Source organism: Lepidochelys kempii, chromosome 7 (assembly GCF_965140265.1).
Source record: "Lepidochelys kempii isolate rLepKem1 chromosome 7, rLepKem1.hap2, whole genome shotgun sequence".
Classification (NCBI taxonomy): Eukaryota; Metazoa; Chordata; order Testudines; family Cheloniidae; genus Lepidochelys; species Lepidochelys kempii.
In genome coordinates, this window is record NC_133262.1 from 72,026,740 (window position 1) to 72,045,503 (window position 18,764).

General features: G+C 40.9%; 1 protein-coding gene across 3 annotated transcripts in view; it reads left to right on the plus strand.

Annotated features, from left to right (window-relative positions):
- The window catches only part of CDHR1 (cadherin related family member 1), a 60,956-nt gene that overhangs the window by 22,721 nt on the left and 19,471 nt on the right, over nucleotides 1-18,764 (plus strand). For all 3 annotated transcript variants that reach the window (XM_073353296.1, XM_073353295.1, XM_073353294.1), the window contains 6 exons: nucleotides 899-977; nucleotides 5,506-5,606; nucleotides 7,519-7,722; nucleotides 11,039-11,191; nucleotides 14,687-14,851; nucleotides 17,387-17,454. In XM_073353296.1, the coding sequence (XP_073209397.1) occupies nucleotides 899-977; nucleotides 5,506-5,606; nucleotides 7,519-7,722; nucleotides 11,039-11,191; nucleotides 14,687-14,851; nucleotides 17,387-17,454 (770 nt within the window). The remainder of the gene's footprint in view (nucleotides 1-898; nucleotides 978-5,505; nucleotides 5,607-7,518; nucleotides 7,723-11,038; nucleotides 11,192-14,686; nucleotides 14,852-17,386; nucleotides 17,455-18,764) is intronic.

The following is an 18,764-nucleotide window of genomic DNA, read 5'->3' on the forward strand; positions in this document are numbered from 1 at the left end:
GATCCTTACCTTTTACTGACACTAAAATGACTGGCATTATCTGGGCTCAGGATACTGCAGTGGGGATGCTCCCACTCTCAAAGAATGGCACAGACGGCACTGAATATAATCATAATCATCATCACAAGGAAAACCTAAAATAGGCCTTGCAGCAAGGGCTAGTTGCAGCTGATTTCCTGAGCATAGGCCATACCTTGTTCCACCTAATAATTAGGAGGTCCCCTAGGTCTCCTTCAGTCGATCCCTTGGCTAACTTGGTCTTGGTCAGCTATATTGCCTGGCCAGCTTGCATAGCCCATAAGCCAGAAAACATTCCATCTTGGTAATGAATAGTCCCAGGTCAAGCGCTTGCAGTCCTGTGACATTCCCATCTCCCGTTCACCAAATTCAATGGCGTGGACTTCCCCTATTTTAATCGCCACTTGAGTCACACATGAACTGACCTGTCAGCACTCAGCATTTCACACTGAGAGTTTACCTGACTGCCGTATCAACTCCCAGTGCTGGACAGGAAAGCATCTACAAGCAGTACCTGGAACGACCAGTCCCTCTGCTGCAGCACATGGATGGGCAGGTGGGAGTTTTACTGGTAGAAGAGTAGAGGCAAAAGAGCCCCAGATCCCTTAATAGGGGGAGGGTGCCCACCCCAAAAGCTAATCCTGAGCACACTCAGGGCCTGTAGATCAACCAGTCAAATGGCCTGACACAAAGTCAAGCTGTGACTTATTTTCTGGCAGGAGCATGGGCCCCTGCTGTTGTCCTAATGCAGCCACAGCAAGAGCACCTAACACCTGGTTATAAGGGAGGAACTGGCTGGAGTGGATTTTACTAATATTCACTAGCAATTTCACTGCTCTTTGCTTTCACTACCTAAGTTGTAATTCCTATTTCTCCCTAGGACTCTGAGGTACTAACAGTCATTGCTCTTGATGGTGACCGAGGAAAGCCTAATAATATTCATTACGGTCTTGTGACTGGTGAGTAGACACAGTTGGCATGAAATCCTAAGGGATGTCAAAGGTAGACATGACAATAAATTAGAATGTAGCATGCTAGAGTCTAGTGAAGCTGAAGATCCCTCTCATGAAATAGGGTCAGACACCTGAAACTATTCCTGGCTCTTTTCTAGCTGGGAGCAGCCCAGAGATTATTCACTGAGTTTTAGTGTTTGCTTCATGGAGCTACATTGCTCATCTTGGAATCATTTATTTCATTTATTTATTGTCTGTTAAGCACCAGCATTGTGCCAGGCACTTTACTAGGCATAAAGGAAGAAATTATCCCTGCACTGAGGGACTTTCCCATCTAAACTGGTAGCCAATAGAAGAACACCCTAGGAGACCCATGCAACTTCAAGGCCAGCAGATTTTATTCTTGTTTTCATTTACATTGTAGTGAGGTTTCACTAGCAAGAAGTGTGGGAGCAGCAAGGAGAGAAGGGAACCAATCATGGTTCTGGAATGGGAAGAGATGGGGAATATTCTGGCCACTCAAAGCCCTGGAGATGGGGGAATAGGTATGGGAGGAAAAACACTGCCTTACTTCCCCCCACCCCATGCAAATACTGGCCTCAATCAAGGGAGGCCCCTATTCTACACCTTGAATTTGTGCTGTCAAAATGCAAGGAAACCATAAAATGCTATGTTAATTATTTATGAATAGTAATTATTATTACATTTTTTTTGTTTAAAATCACTTTTTTGTTTTAAAAAGGAAACCCTAAGCTTCAAAATATGCTGTTTTACAGAATGTACATAATGGCACACTCTGAGTTACCAGTTTCCCTGTGGTAATTGGGCAATATCATGATGTATCGTTGCTTGGAAAACTATTGACTTCAACTTCTTCTCAGTCAGGCTTTACTTTTCAGGCTTATGAATCTTAATGATTTACTGCCACATACGTCTGTATCATTCAATGTGGTGTCTAATGAACTTTAATGAAGTTGCAGATATTAGCAAAACAAGGCATTATTGGACAGTTTAAAAATGAGCATTAAAGTCAATTTAGAGAGAGACAAGAATGACTGGGCTTTCCTGTAATCAGCCTTTATTTCCGAAGAGGCAACTCTTCCAGGTTTGAGTTTTTCTTTTCAGCTTGATTTCCTTGCAGCAGCAATGGACCTGTCCATGAGTGCATGGGCTCTGCCACAAAACACAATGAATGGCCAGATTTCCATACATGCTGCAGGGCCGGGAGAGAAATATCCAGCATAAGTCTCTCTTTCAGACTAATGAAGCATTTGCAGCGAGGCTCTTTTCCTGAGCCTTCATTTCCTACCCACTTTCTTCATGCAGCAGGCTACCTTTATCAGAGGAGGTGGGGCACAGGTGTGGGCAGCAAGTCCCCAAGCAATTATTATATTTCCAGAAGCTGCCTTCTGCTTTGGTCCACGAATTAGCCAGGTCAGAAAGGGAGCATAGTACAAATGGTGCAACTGATGCTCTGCCCAGACACATGGAAGAGTGGGTTTGCTGAAATCAGTACACAGCCCTACCAGCTCCATCAGCCAGATTCTGCCTGTGAGCCTCAGTTGGTGTTAAGGTCAGAATTTGACCCTATAACGACAGAAGGCCTTTTTACAGAATATCATCTTTTAGGAGGTTGAGATTTGAATGCCCAGACATCTAAGGCCCCTAGAGATATATGCTGCAGAAGGAATGACTGTTTTCTGGTGAGATTGTCAGACTTCTCACTTTAGCTGATATTAACGAGAGCGGTTCTTGTTTTTGCAGAGGTATTATTAAGTATTTGCCAATTAAACTGAGTAGGCTCATTTATATTTCTGTCTGCACATGAAATCAATACGTACAAAAGTGACTGGTAATTTTGAGTTTCCAACTTCAGCACCTTAATGGAAACTGAATTTCAGCACTTCATGAAAATCAGGCCTTTTTAAAGCATTGCAAGCAGGGAACCCAAAATCAACAGTATCCGAAGCACCAATCACTGCTGAAAAATGTGTCCAGTGAATCCCATTCCCATTTTATCCCTTCTTCCTAACACAGAAGTACTGCCTTGTTGAGTTTATTGTGCGACTGGAGGACAGCGTTATATAGAAGGAGAAATGTTGTCGACCTTACTCCATTCTCCACTCTGATGTAGAATCCCTTCTGTATATTGTACATATCTCTCTGATCTTTCTTTTGCTAACTAACTATTAGGAATTCCACGTCCCCTTGAAAACAGATGGCACAGTTTTGGAGACGTTGGGAAATATTTAGACCCAGGTGATATATTTTATGCATTTTCCTCTACATTTTTGCCTTTGGTTAAAGCAAAAGTCTGTAGACACAAGACAGCATGAGCTTATTTGTACCACGTGACACATTGAAATATTTGTCAATATTTGTAGAATAGACTGATTTGAGAAGTTTTTCCTGTCTGCTATTTTATGTTTTTTATGACTATTGGCTACTGTCCAATGATTCCTGCACCAGCAACTGATGTTAATACGGTATACACTATGATGAAATAGTTTTAGGGTACGTTTCCCTCTCTGATCCAAAACTGGACTTATGGCGTGTATCATGAAGCAATCTACTGTAACACTCAGTTGATTAAATGGAGGAATTAACATGAATTTGATAATGACCACCTTGAGATAGGAGGCATGCATCGTGCAATGAATTTAAAGGGTGATACAGGCAGTCTGATGCAGGCAAGTGACATCCTTATGGAAGCAAATCTATCGTGTTTCAGTTATCAGCCATGCTCTAAGAGTGAACGTATATAATGGTGGCATTAGAATTCACAAACTTGTGAATAAGGCAATGAATGGTTTGAAATGGATGGCAGCTAGTGATTCCATGAACAATGATGTTCTCTCAGAAGATGAGAAGAGATGTTTCTTGGAGAAAGCTCCAACATGGATTGAAGCATTTGAGGATGTAGAGAAGGCACACAGAAAAAACACAGAATGCTCTGGCAGGCAGACATCATGAACAGCATCCAATCACTTCTCCAGCTCATGGATACTTACATTACCCAAGGAAAAAACTGTTCAGATACATTTCTCTTCTGGGAAAACTATTTAATGGATTTCTCCCAACTACTGATAGATTACATAGCAGAGAGCAAAGAGAGAGAAGATAACAAGTCCATGTAGCTTGAGATATTGGTAGAGATTATTCCACTTGACTTCCAGTATGGTCCTGTGAATTATGCTAGATAGGGTTACGTAAATGTAGCTGAAGCCAGACTTCTGGAGGAGGAGAAGCCAGATATATATTATGCCCTAATTGATAGTGGGGGAGCAGTATACCAGACTGCCAGACTCTTTAGTGGTGTATGGTATGACATGGGCATCAAGCAATCACTCAACAAGCACTCAACAAGCATGGAAAGCATCAGCATCTCTGCACAAAAGAAAAAGCTCTGAGCAAATATTGCCTGACTGCACATTTAAGTTTTTTGCAGTGTTGTTGTAGCCATGTTGTTCCCAAGGTATTAGAGAGAAAAGGTGGGTGAGGTAATGTCTGGTATTGGACCAGCTTCTCTTGGTGAAAGAGAAAAGCTTTCGAGCGACATGGAGTGCTCCAGAGTTTGATAAAGCCCAAGGGGGTGTTTCATTAGACTTTCAGGAGCTCATAGTGTTATGCAGGAATAATAAGAGTACATTATTATACTTTGTTATTCACATGATATATTCATACAAGACATTCTACGGCCCTCTTACCAAGAGTCATTACTGTTATATAAATAGTTTATCCTTGTGTTCAGTGATCATAAGAAGATTATTACAGTTTTATCGTGCGTGCTTTAGACTTATGTCTCTGGGCATAAAGATGACATCAGAAATACATGTTTTATAATTAGAGAGTAGAAAATCTTATTATCTGCAAAACTTCACAACTCAATCCACTGCACAAATAATGACAAATATTTTGATGTATTACATGGTACAAATGAGCTCTGACTGTCATGTGACTGTCGTGTGATGAGCTTATACTGTTGTGCTTTAATCAAAGGCAAAAAAAAAAGTATGGGAAAATGCATAAAATATCACCTGGAGCAAAATATTTCCCAAACTTTCTAAGGCAGTCATATTTTGAGTCTATAGTTGCATTATCAATTGTATTTAGAAGCTTTCTGCCAATTTTGGTTAAAAATTAAATTGTTTCTATGAGTTATGGCCCTTTGTGTGATTTTTTTGCCCAACAATATTTAAACATTACATGATACAGAAAAACTGCACCACTTCAAGCATCTACATCCACCCCGTTGATGACCACCAGCTATATGCCTAAAATGTGGTAGCAATGACATTTCTATCTCTTAGTATCCAAAGTGAGTTCAGGCCGGTAAATTACTACTCCTTGCAGAGGCTGTGTTAGGTGCCCTACCTCACAGTCCCTTGTCACCGAGTGGCTAGACAGGAACTACAACTTATTTTTTGGACAAAACACTGTACATTTTACTGCTCGTGTTTTTTTAGAACTCTTCTTTTTCAGGAAGCTGGAAAATGTGATCAGCATAATCAAATGTCCCTCTCTCTTGTGACAGGAAGTGAAGGATCTTTTGAAATAAATAATACGACTGGAGCTATTTCTGTTACAAAAAACCCAAGTAAATTAAAGAAAGAAGTGTATGAACTAAAAATTCAGGTATGTTCCATAGTTCCCCTGTGCCCATGATCTACTAGCCATGAATGTCAATCTGTGTTTAAAAACAGGTAACATGAACCAAGTCTTAAGTGCTACATGTTGTATTTGTATGCTCAAGGGTCAGATCATCACCTCATGTAAATCAGCATAATTTCCTGTTGTTTGCCCAGATATTCAAAGTGCCCCCAGTTTCCTCTTGGAAATAAAATCTAATAGTCACAAATTAATTCCCAGCTCTACAGTCTTCTTTCCCTTAGATGATTGTCTGCTAACTCTCTGTTTTCGATTTTTATTACCGAGTATGGAAATTAATGAATTATTAAATCCATATCTGCTGGAGTGGATTACTATTAAATCTATAATCATTGAGAGGGTTAGGATAAATGTTGTTGAATAGTGGAGCTTAGCTATTAAATCCATATCCACTTGACTGGGTCTCTAACACAAAAGTTTGACACACATGTCCAAGGTTAGAATTGAAAAGAGAACAGAATTTGAAAGAGACAGAATATGAATGTGACATGCTGCCTAAATTTACACAGGATTCTAACGATCAACCTTTTAATGGCACAGGGCCACATCATTAGGCCCTTGTCAATTTTTCCTCACACAAACATGCATTGAAAACAATGGCAATTTTCCTGAATAAGAACTGGATTAAGTCTTTAGAAGGGCCTTAGCCTTAGCCTTGTGACTTAGCCCAAAGATAAATAAATGAATGCTGTATTATTTTATACTAAAAACAATAGTGAAGGGTCAGATTCTTAGCTTGTGTAAACTGGTGGGATGCTATTGACTTCAAGATGAGAATCTGGCTCTGCATGCTCAGAGATTTAAGACATAAAATCCTCTAGAGAAATTCATGTTAAAATCATGTTGCATCATGCTGTACCATCAAGTCAGTTGATGCAAGTGGAACAAAGGTTGAAATATTGGGCCATAATTGGTGTTGGTTTGAACACTCTTTGACTGAAATGGGTTTGATTCCTCAGTTACTGATAACTAATTTCTTACACAAAGCAGCAGCCAGAGTTTCCTTTGTAGTGGAAGAAACATCAAAGGCACAGTCAATGAGAGAGTAATGACTGGGTGAATCTCAACAGCTCTGGTGGTTCGGTTCAGTTCAGTTTGGTTGCCTATCCATGGGGTCAGCAAAGCAGGGCTATAAATCGGAGAACAGTCTCTCTAGAAGGAAATTTCTAGTACTTTCTTCTTCCCATATGCCCCCCAAATACTGCAAAAGCACAGTTCTTCTCTCCGTGCTTCAGCACTCATGCCCTCTGCCAGAACCAAGAAGAGCATGGGTACCTGAAAAATAACCTGGAGGAAAAGTCCAAGCTTTTTGGAACTTCAAAGAGTTTTGGGTTCCTATTCACCTTGCATCTTCATTCTGGGCAAAAGTTCAGATCATCTTATTTTATGTCAATTGGATAATTCGTCCCTAGAGAGCAGTTTTCATTCTAGGACAGAGTGGAGAAGAAGTGAAGAGTGAAGCTGAGTGAAGAGTGGAGCTCTTTTCTGAAGACACGGCCTCGTGGCCAATGCAGGACCATTGGTTTTTTTTAAGCTTTTGGATGGCTGAGGACAAATATGACTTTCTGCAAGTTTGTAGAGCTCTAGAATGAAATCCTGACCTCACTGAAAGTCAGTGCGGTTTGACTTCAATAGAGTCAAGATTCCACCCTTAAGCTTCATACCAAGGTTATGCTCCCTTCTAACATGAATTTAAAGATATAGACAAATGTAAAGGCATCAGACATACTCAACTCATGTAAAAAGTTCCCCTTAATATCAATGTGATTTGTTCACACAGATTAAGGCCCTCTGAGGGCCTGAGAAAAGAAACATTTTAATTGAACTGATAGTTCTCCACAACGAAAGCCCTACAATTTGTTTCTTTTACCTGTCACAGGCATCAGAAATAAGTCTAGATGGTGATGTGACAGCATATGCTTTTGCCATCGTGACTATAAGGGTCGTCGACCTCAACAACCACCCACCAACTTTCTATGGAGAAAATGGGCCCCAGAATCGATTTGAACTGACAATGTATGAGCACCCACCTGAGGGTGAGATCCTGAGGGGCCTGAAAATTACAGTCAACGATTCAGATCAGGTGAGTTTGTGAAGAGTATCTATCTAGTCTGGCTGTCTAAAGGTTTTCTCCAGCACTTTTCCCTGTAATATCTGGGCACCTAAATTTTGGAGAGGAGCAAGGTTAGGTTATTAGTATTATAATATGATTGCCCATTAACAGTGCTGTGAATGCTTAAAAGAGAGGTACGGTCTATTGGCTTGAACCCTATGAGTTCTAACCCCAGCTCAGACACTGACTCCTGCTGGAGCCTAAGGTCTTGTCTACACTACGTGGGAAAGTCAATCTAAGCTACACAATTTGAATTACGTTAGTAGTGTAATTCAAGTCAACATAGCTAGACCTACTTACTGCGGGGTCCACACTATGCTATGTTGATGGGAGACACTCTCCTGTCAACTCCCCTTACTCTTCTCATTCTGATGGAGTACAGGAGTTGATGGGAGAGTGATCTGAGGTCGACATAGCGGGTCTTCACTAGGCCTGCTAAATCGACCGCAGATGTATCAATCGCCACTCGTCAATCCCCCGGTAAGTGTAGACAAGCCCTTAGACATTTTAGGCCCTATTTACAATCTCAAACTAGTTTTACCACTAATATAACTCCATTGAGTTTGGTGGAGTTACGCATGATTTACAATGACATGGAATCAGCATCTGACCCTTCACCTCTCTCACTTAGTTTCTCCATATGTAAAATGAGGATAATACATTCTTGCATAATTTCTAGAGGTAATGGGAGGACTACTTAGCATTTTACAACTTCAAAATGCTTTACAAATAGTAGCTTTATTACTGCTGTCTCCCACAGCCTTATGGAGACAATACAGTCCTTGCCCCTTTCATTGCTTCTGTTAGTAAAACCTACAACTTATCATTCTTCTGGCCTTTATCCTTTAACATGAGTTGCAGCACATGCTTTGATAAAGCTTAGACCCCAAGAAGAGCGTCCTATAGCCAGACAAGGGAAAAGAACAAAGACTTCATGAAGCCCACTTGGGACCTCACCTTGTAGTTCTAACTGACCTAAGAAGCACCTAAATACTATGGCAATATTGCTATAGGAAATCCTAAGATAGCTACTGTATCGCTGGCCTCCATTTGAGTTAGCCTGAGGTTACGGAGTGACAACATCCCAGAACCATATTCTGTTAACAGCAATGTTCTTATGTCACTGTACTCAGTATTGTGCTGTTACTATTGTACTGCTATCAAACCCAATGGCTTCCTCCTGCTGCTCTGCAGCAAGCAGATAAACAACTACTTACGCATGAGTGCCCACTCAGCCCTGCCATTATTGCTGCTGCTGCAGCAGCAGAAGGAAGCAAACTGAAAAACTTCTATGCTGGCTTTTTCTCTACTTAGAGTTAAAAAAAAAAAAAAAGTCACGTAGATTACAACCAGATTATAAAATATACAGAAAGCATTTGTACCTATATCAAATACATTTCTGAACATGTTTTCTGCTGCTCAGTGTCACACAATGTTTTGTTTTCTTTTAAAGGCCTAAAGCCAAATTATTCCCCTTCTGCGCACACACTCATTCAAGGCAAAATGTAAAGAAAGCAATGTTTCATACTTTACATACCGAGTCTTTGGCTCACTTTGCTTACTGGTGGAATGGGTAAGCAGTGGCGTGGGATGGAGCAGGAGGTACAGCCTCTAATTTCTGCAAAGCCTGAGGAGTATGGAGCGAAACCCCTCTGCTCTACGCTCCACACCTCTTCTCACTATAAGGAAAGACAGCAGCCATGCTTCCACTGGCTCTCCTGACATTCCCCTGCTCTGAGATTGTCCAGCTGGGCTCATGGAACATGGGTTGCTCTGACCAGAGGTGGGGTCTGCAAAATTTCTTGACAGAAAGTCACTCAGTTTTGGGAGGAAGCAAACTATGCAGAGCAGCCACCTCCAACACAGCATAGTCCCCCTCAAAACCTGTGGAGTCCCATGCATAGGGGATCTTGGCCTGGGTGGGAAGATAGCATTCTGCATTGCCACTGCTCTTACTCATTCCATGCACATCAGTCACATCCAGCTGGTATTTGTATGTGTCGCTCCGCTCTCCACTGCAGGCAAAAAGGAGCCAATGGGCTATCCTTTAATTGTGGGAGTTTGGATTCCAGCGCAACACAAGACACTGAGCTTGAACCTGAAAATACTCAGATTTGCTTTGGGGATTAACATTGGCTTTTTTCCCTTTGAGATGGGCAAGTATTGAAGTAGTGACTACCCAGGCTTAGTCCACCTATGTGTACATCAGCAAGTGGGGGCTGTCCTGTTTCTACATCACCACTACTAGAAGTACGGCATTCTGGAGGGACATCATAGCATCAGCCAATCAGTGATCCTGGCTGGTGGCGACAGTTGGGAATCACAGCTGTTGAGAGATTGGTACCTGTTGTTAGTTGATAAATCACATTCAGCTCATCTTGCCCCATCCTCTATAGGAAAGCATAAATGTCTGCCAGATTAATGGCTAAAACGGCTATCTGTATGAACCTTCCTTTTTTCTGCCATTCCCCTGCCATGTTCAGATAAAACTTGGCAGAATTGTTCTGGTGTACAATAGCTTGATCCTTTATCAGTGCGTGGCAGAATGTCCTATGTTGATGCCTTTTATATATATACTGTTCAGTGATTTCACTTGTTTTCCACTGTTCCACCACTGGGTCATCCTTTACCTCCAGTCACCTGTTCTCTGCAAGTTAGAGGGAGCTTCCTAAATCAAAAAGAAAAAAAAAGAGACAAAGCAGTGCAGCACATAAAAAGCTTAATTGCTCTATATACACATACCTATAGTACTGACTAAACTCACTAAGTCCTGTCCAGCAATGCATCGATCACACTACAAAGCACAGGATGGATTCTCTGGAGACCCTTGCTTCTTTGGTTGTTATAAAATTCTGGTCAGGAAGATGGAAGGAATAAACCTTATTAGAATCACCAATCTATGTGCTCCTGGAACACAACCAGTTCAGGGGACACAAGCCTTGAAGCTTACTCAACGCCTCTTTCTCACATGAATTGCCCACCTAGCCAGCCCTAGTCAGTGTTTTTCCATTGTAATTGGAGGAATAATTAATCTATTTTTTTAAAAAAAGCCATGTGTGCCCTGTGACCAGAGCTGCAGTGATTACTTTAGTAAGCCTCTTAGCACTCTCTTACCCAGGAGATGGGGAACAGAAGGTTCTAAGCAGTCAGACACACATTCTAATTATACACGTACTGAATAAAAATGGAGCCTATGCCATGCATCAGTAAATGTAGCTCTGCTGTTGAAAGCCAAGCAACATCACTTTGTACTGCTTTTACTTTCATACCTATGCTTTGTTCCCAGGGGGCCAATGCTAAATTCAACCTCCGGCTAGTTGGACCCGGTGGCATTTTCCGAGTTGTTCCCCAAACCGTCCTGAATGAGGCTCAGGTTACCATAATAGTGGAGAACTCTGCTGCCATAGATTATGAGAAGTTCCAGTTGTTAACCTTTAAGGTATAGTACGTTCCTTGCCCGCTCCAATCATATATGTGATGGGTTTTGACTTCTGGTTTCAACTGGGGCTGTCTGACTGAATGCTAATGATGTTATGGCCTTGTAAATGAAGCTCACCAAGCCAAATTCTTCCCTCAGGTCATTGACTGCTGTAGTGTTTAATGAGTGTAACTGAAGACTGTGGGCTATCTTTGGCCCAGTGAATGCAAGGAGTTCTATCTGTTACATTTGTATAGAAATTTCATTTTGTGATGTTTCTGAAGCACTGTAGACTATGCACATCAGGGTGACTATTTCACTTATGCCAATAAGTTCATTAGATGCAATCCTGGCCCCACTGATTTTAGTGAATCCAGGATTTCACCTACTCAGTCTTATGCCATGTGGCACTTGGTCTTGCTTTACAGTATGTTACTGCTGGAACTGGTGGAAGACCCCAGCTGATGAGTAATTAGTTTTCTTTTGTAGCTCATTGCCTTCAGCGCCTTGTTAATCGTAAAATATTTTATCCAAGTTATAGTTAGGTACTAATGGGCTCTGCATGTTTTGTATACAAAAAGGCAGTTTCTGTAATGATTAGAGGGAGCATTGTGGGAGTCAGATTTCCTGTGTTCTATGTCCAGCTTTGCCAAGGATTTGCCATGTGACCTCAGCAAATCACTTCACTGCTGTGTCTCAGTTCTACCATTTGTCATGTTTGTAAAGCACCTGGTACTCCTTATATTCAAAGTGCTATAGAAATACAACATATTATTATTGTATTCAGATGGAAGCTTCTTGGCCGATTATGAAGCACTGCCCAAATCAGTTAAAAGTAGTGCAGATTTATTCATGGTAAGTTACTAAAAGACCACTAAAAAATTACACAGCTCATGAATACCTTGAATTCTATATTGAACCAACCAGCTCATGAACACTGAGAGAATTCAGGCGAATGCTACTGCAATGAATACCAAAAGTAGTAATTACAAGTGAAGAGGATTTTTTTCCCCTATGAGATCTCTCACTTTGTTTGGATAAAATGATTTTCACAAGAGTTTAAAGTTGAACTGCACAGATTTTGCTAAAAATGCAACGCCTGTTTCTAAATTCCTACTGGGAAAGGAGGGTGGTGGGAAAATCAGATATCCAGGTTTGAAATATGGCAATTATTTTTTTCAAACAACCCACTAGCTGTCTTATATACTTGGCAAGTTCAAGCCACTTGCTACCCCCACTGCCAGAGTAAGTTCTTTCAGTTAACATTTTGGACAAGATTTGGGCTGGTTTCTATTCTAATGCCTATCCCCTACAGTCCATCAAAACTGTTATACCTTCCCTAATCAGTGATTAACTCCTTTCCTGCTAATTTACAGTTGCCCATTAGCATACCATAGAAATCAATCACACATTAGTCTGCCCTTAGTGTATACAGCAGCATGCCAGGTCCATTCTTCAGGATGTAGGTGGAAAGCACGACACCCAGGGAGTGATCTAGAGGAATTGACCAGACAATGGCTCAGTGGAGAGCTTCTGCCCTCCAGTTAGCACAGTGATTCACCCTCGTGGGCATTTGCTAGATTCCTCAGTTCTCCTGGACGCCCAGTTAGCAGCACAGTGGCCAGAAACATCTTTTGTCTTCAACTGACCACACAAATGAGCCCACTCCTCTAGGCCTGGAGCCTATTGTAACTCAAAAACAACAAGGAGTCCTTGTAGCACCTTAGAGACTAACACATTTATTTAGGCATGCTTGGGGGTCACCTCCAAACTGGATTGTTACAATCTAAATTTACAGTGGGCTAATCTAGAAGGCCACTTAGCAGCTCGATCAGGTGCAGCATGCGTCTGCTTGCCTTTTCAGAGGGGCAGAATGAGAACATATCGCACAATTGGTTAGTCTCTAAGGTGCCACAAGTACTCCTTTTCTTTTTCAAATACAGACTAACACGGCTGCTACTCTGAAACCCGCACTGACTAGTGCTCTGTCTAGCTGCCCTGGTGCAGTAGTTCATTTCAACATGGAATTCAAGGTGCTGGTCACTATCTAATAAAGTCCTAATTGCTCAGGCCCAGCACAAAGGCAGTCTCTTCCACTAAGCTTCACCAGGACACCTACACTCAGAAGGTATGACTCCAGATAGGTTGAAGCTCAAGGGAATTTGGGCTGGGAGTTCTCATTAGTGGAACCTCTGGAATTTGATCCTACTTTAAATACATGAGTCCCAGCCTGGCTGTGTTTATGGCGAGATGTAAAATACATTTCTTGTTCTAAGAAAAGGAGTACTTGTGGCACCTTAGAGACTAACCAATTTATTTGAGCATAAGCTTTCGTGAGCTACAGCTCACTTCATCGGATGCATACTGTGGAAAGTGTAGAAGATCTTTTTATACACACAAAGCATGAAAAAATACCTCCCCCCACCCCACTCTCCTACTGGTAATAGCTTATCTAAAGTGTTCACTCTCCTTACAATGTGTATGATAATCAAGTTGGGCCATTTCCAGCACAAATTCAGGTTTTCTCCCACTCCCCCCCTGAATTTGTGCTGGAAATGGCCCAACTTGATTATCATACACATTGTAAGGAGAGTGATCACTTTAGATAAGCTATTACCAGCAGGAGAGTGGGGTGCGGGGAGGTATTTTTTCATGCTTTGTGTGTATAAAAAGATCTTCTACACTTTCCACAGTATGCATCCGATGAAATGAGCTGTAGCTCACGAAAGCTTATGCTCAAATAAATTGCTTAGTCTCTAAGGTGCCACAAGTACTCCTTTTCTTTTTGCGAATACAGACTAACACGGCTGTTACTCTGAAACATTTCTTGTTCTAGGCTTTTCAGTGACACCAGGTTCTGCAGACCCTAATATTTTGTCTACTAGCTGCTGTCTCCCATCCTGAGTCCATCCAAGCAAGTTGAGTCACCTTCTGTGAATAGCTGCAGAACACTGGAGTGGTGCAAATAATCTGATGATTTAGCTTCTGCCTGCAAAATGTTCATCAGCAGATCGTGATTCCATCATTTTATTCATTGTTCAAGCTAATCAATGTATTTGAGACATTTTTTTAAAATCTGGAACAGTTCTCTGCAGATATTTGATTTTCAATACACACTCTCTGAGTGATACTGGTAACTGTGATTAGTCAGACAGTCAGGCAAGCACTTCTTCTGTAAATAATGACACATACAGATTTAAAATTTGGTTTCTGCACATACTTGCAGAGACAAATTTGAAATTTCCTTCCCACAAAAATTCAAATGGATTGCTCAGACTTTCAAGGAAAGCAAACACAAAGTGGGCAAGGACATGGCTGAAGTTTATTTTAAAATATTTATCAATTTAAAAAATTAGTTTGATTTTTGCATGATATGCCCAGTTACACAACCCGTGCTTCCCTTCTTGTGGTGTTGGTCTCCATTCTAATTGGGATAAAATGCACCTAGGCATAGTGATAGATGCCTCCCAAATACTTGCAATAATAATAGTAGAATTCATTATTTTATCTTCTTAGCTTCTTGCCATAGAGGTGAACACTCCTGAGAAGTTTAGCTCAACGGCGGATATAGTGATACGTCTCTTGGACACCAATGACAATGTCCCAAAGTTCTCATCTGATTATTACATTGCCAGGATTCCAGAGAATTCCCCAGGAGGGTCCAATGTAGTGGCTGTAACAGTAAGCTTTATTCAGTCTTCCAGAGATATATCTGATCTAACTATCTGTCTATGGAAACTGCCAAAGTATGTCAGTGGCTCTGTCCTCATAATAACTTCTTATTCTTTATGTGCTCTCTTCTACTCCCATGTTGAAGTCAATGGGAGTTTTGTCATTGACCTCAACACGGGTGGGAGTCATTCCTGTGTTTGCTGGCTGCTCACCTGCTGAAACATCTTTCAATCAATGAGTAAAAGAATGCCTGCTCCTGCAGTCTCATAACTAAGTGCATTTGGGATAAAGGCAATATGGACTCACAACTATCCCCATACCCAGAGTAGCAGTATATTAAGCTCTAATGTGTAGAGCCACTCAGTGTCTGACATTATGTTAGCACACAATGCTCAGCAAGGTAGCTGTTGTTTCAGCAAAGCATTTTCAAACAATGTGTCTGAAGTGCCATTTTTATTTTATTGTATTTGTTTTTTAAGCCATAAAAATGTCACACACTTCAGCTGAAAGATGTGATAGCTGAGTGAGGCTGGCATTGTTGTAAGAAAGACTTGGATTGGATTGAGGGTGAACAAAAAGAAAAGGAAAATGGCTGCTAGTGAATTTCTAGACCCATCTTCCATAGATTGCAAAGGTGACATGATTGCTACATGCATAATTATGGTGCTCACGAGCAAGACTATAAAAATGCACCAGAATTGGAAAAGAATGACCCCAATGTAAGAATTGCTTTCATGTGTTCAGAAATGGGAAGAGATTGCTTATACATTTACCAATATCTCACACTGCCAGAGGAAGGAAAGCAAAATGTTACAGAGACCCTGTGAGCACTGAAGAAACGTTTCCAGCCCAAAAGGAATGTTATACATCTGTTTAATACAACCACTAGAGTCAGAGCGAGAACCCATAGTTCAGTATGTCACACAAAGCTGAGGCAGTCAAAAGCCACGTGTTAATCTGAGAGTGATACAAGATCACATAGTGCTGGGCACCAGAGACATAGATGCCTGAGGCAGGATACTAAGGGAGCCCAAACTAAGTCCTACCATGTGCTGCAGAAGTAGTGAAATGACACAAATGCTCCTGAAAGTACAAACTGCAGATCCTGGAGGTGAAAACACTAAACTCTATGTAGGGAAGAACATCAAAACAAGAAAGAAGAGGCTCACCATAGGACACACTGGCATCAAGGCAGCACAGCATAGAGATTATGATGTTCCTTATTGTAGCAGTCAGAAGAAGAACAGTGTCCAACACTGAGGTGGTCTGCAGAAAATGTTTTAAAAAAAAAAACATTTTGCAAAAGCAGCAAAATAAGGTCCTTCTGGTCAAAGGCAAAGAGGACAGTGAATCTTAACAGTTCATATTCAATACTAAACATCATGTAGGCACCAGATTAGTGCCAGATTCAGAGATACACCCAGCAAGCTGAGATACTGCGGGCTTGGAAAGTACTGCTCTAGCAGGATGGGTAGATATGAAAGATGTATTAGAGAATACTGGACTTCCCAGGAAAAAATAGCATGCAAAATGGATTCCAGTAAAAAGAACCCAAAGTTATGAGACCTGAGAAGTTGACAAGAATCCATGGTAGTTATCAGGAACCAGATGCATGTCCCCACTCCCCACAAGGCCACAGATGAGTTACACCGGCCTTGCATGAGTTTAGAAATCAAAGACATTGCTAAAGACTGCAAAACAAGCAAGAAATGTTTAAACAAGCAACTGAGGGAGCCAGTTATACACTCAACAGCACACCTTCCTACATCAAGTATCTCTGCATTTAGAGGTAGATGGACAGACATACTGATGTAACAAAAAATTCCTCATAGGTACCAAAGAAAACATAAATAGCTCCCTCTATCAAGTCAACTGCTTCTCCCAACCCTGAGCCCATGGAGAAACTAATAAGAATGAAGAACAAAGTTGCAACATCTGAAGAGATACCTGCAACGCAACCTGGGCCCACATGCACAAGAATGATCAAAATACCAGCCAAATTGAAATAATGTTATGTACAAATATCAACTAAATATACCACAGCAGAGACACTTTTAAAAAAATCTCTGTGTTATTTAAAAGACAGTTTTGGCCAAGGACACTGCACTCATATTTACCTGATCTCTAGTAAAGTTTGAGAAGGAGTTGTTTGTTTGGTCAGTGCACTAATGCACTCCTTACTCCTATGAAAGAAAGGATGTTATAAGATAATGTCAAATGCCTAAGAATGGAGTCACCTGATAAGTATTATAGATTATCCATATATATATATATTATAGTTTATACTGCTTATGTTCATGTAGAATGCTTAGGAGGTGGTTGTATGAAAAAGCTTTGCTGTATCACTCATTACCATTTGATTTTATAAGATTTTGCAAACTTCCAAATGCAAATTGTTAATGAAAGTTCCATAAATATACTGACAAAACATTTTAAAAGGGGAAAAATCTGTTTGGCATTCAGTGTGCTATTATTAGGTACAATAGGAAAATACACTTTACTACAGGTTAATAAATCAGGACTCTTTTGAATTCTTTTCTTCAGGCCACAGACCCAGATTCAGGACTCTGGGGAGAAGTCAAATACTCCATATATGGAACAGGAGCTGATCTGTAAGTAAAAAAGTTAACCTTTGAATACATCAAAAAGAGAAATCACTACTGACAAAATAAGAGGGTTAAGACAGCGGCTGGCATCTCAGACTAATGCATATTGAGATTATCTAGGGGGCCGGGAGGCACTTACCCTGTGTCTTTTTCCTGAGTTGTTTCTGTTAAAATATTTTCTCCTGCAAAAAACAGGCAAACACTTGTTGTATGAGTCTATGGTGTTTTACCCACATGCCCCCCAAAAAACATAGAGCAGCTAAGTGACAATGCATAGAATCTGTTCAAACTATCATTTTTAAAAAATACTTTTCACAGGAGGAAGGGTTTTTTGTGCTGGTTATTATTAAAGTTCTGTGGACAACACCCCACCCGCATACACACACACACACCCATTTAGCTGCAAAAACGGTGCCATTTCAACACTCAACCCAATGTACAGAAAAGACCAAAAATTCATGGGAACCATATCAACAAATTCCCACAATGTTCTCTGATGTCCGACATTGTAAGCACTTCTAGCATCGGTGGCTGGTAACACAGGGTATTAGAACTGTTGCTTGCATGAAACACTAGTCGCAGCAGGGCATGAAGGAAGGGAACAGGATGTTCACCAGGTCTCTAATAGATACCTAGCTCCTGCTTCCTGTTGTAGGATAGATGAAAATGAGCACCAATTTGATCAGCTCTCCAACCCCACCCCATTATTGCATATGTAATAATTGGCTGGGGCTCCTAGCCATCCTAAATATGGCCGGCCATCTCTCATGGTTTTGCTGAACCCCTGACCCTTATGACTTAAGTGGTTGGAGAGAAGAACTTGCAAATGTGTATGTTGTCCAGACTCTCATCTCCCTTTCCTGCAAAATTTTATTTCTTCTATAAATTCCCCACCTGGTTTTAAAGCTTTGTTCCCCACTTTGAGTAGGATGCTAATTATGGCAGTCAAAATCCGGAATTTCAGGGGTTTATTGGGAAATATCCAAACAAGGGTGCACATACAGGAGCTTCTAAATCACAGCTTATTTTGAGCTTCTCACTAAATCCTCAAGCAAGCTGTTAATTGGGTAGAAGCAAGCAAGCAAAGGCCAGCCAATGCACTCAGACCTATTAAGTTTAAAATGTAACAGCTGGTGCCAAAAAACTTCTGAAGGCTTGGGGGGAAAAAAGTGTGTGCAAATTTATTCTGATTCTCACACTCCTAAAGCTAAAATAGAATTTAACCAGGGAAATAAGGTTGCCGTGAGCTTTTTGTTTGTTTTCCTAAACATGGAACTTTTTTGGTTAAGGCATTGGATTGAGACTCAGGAAATCTG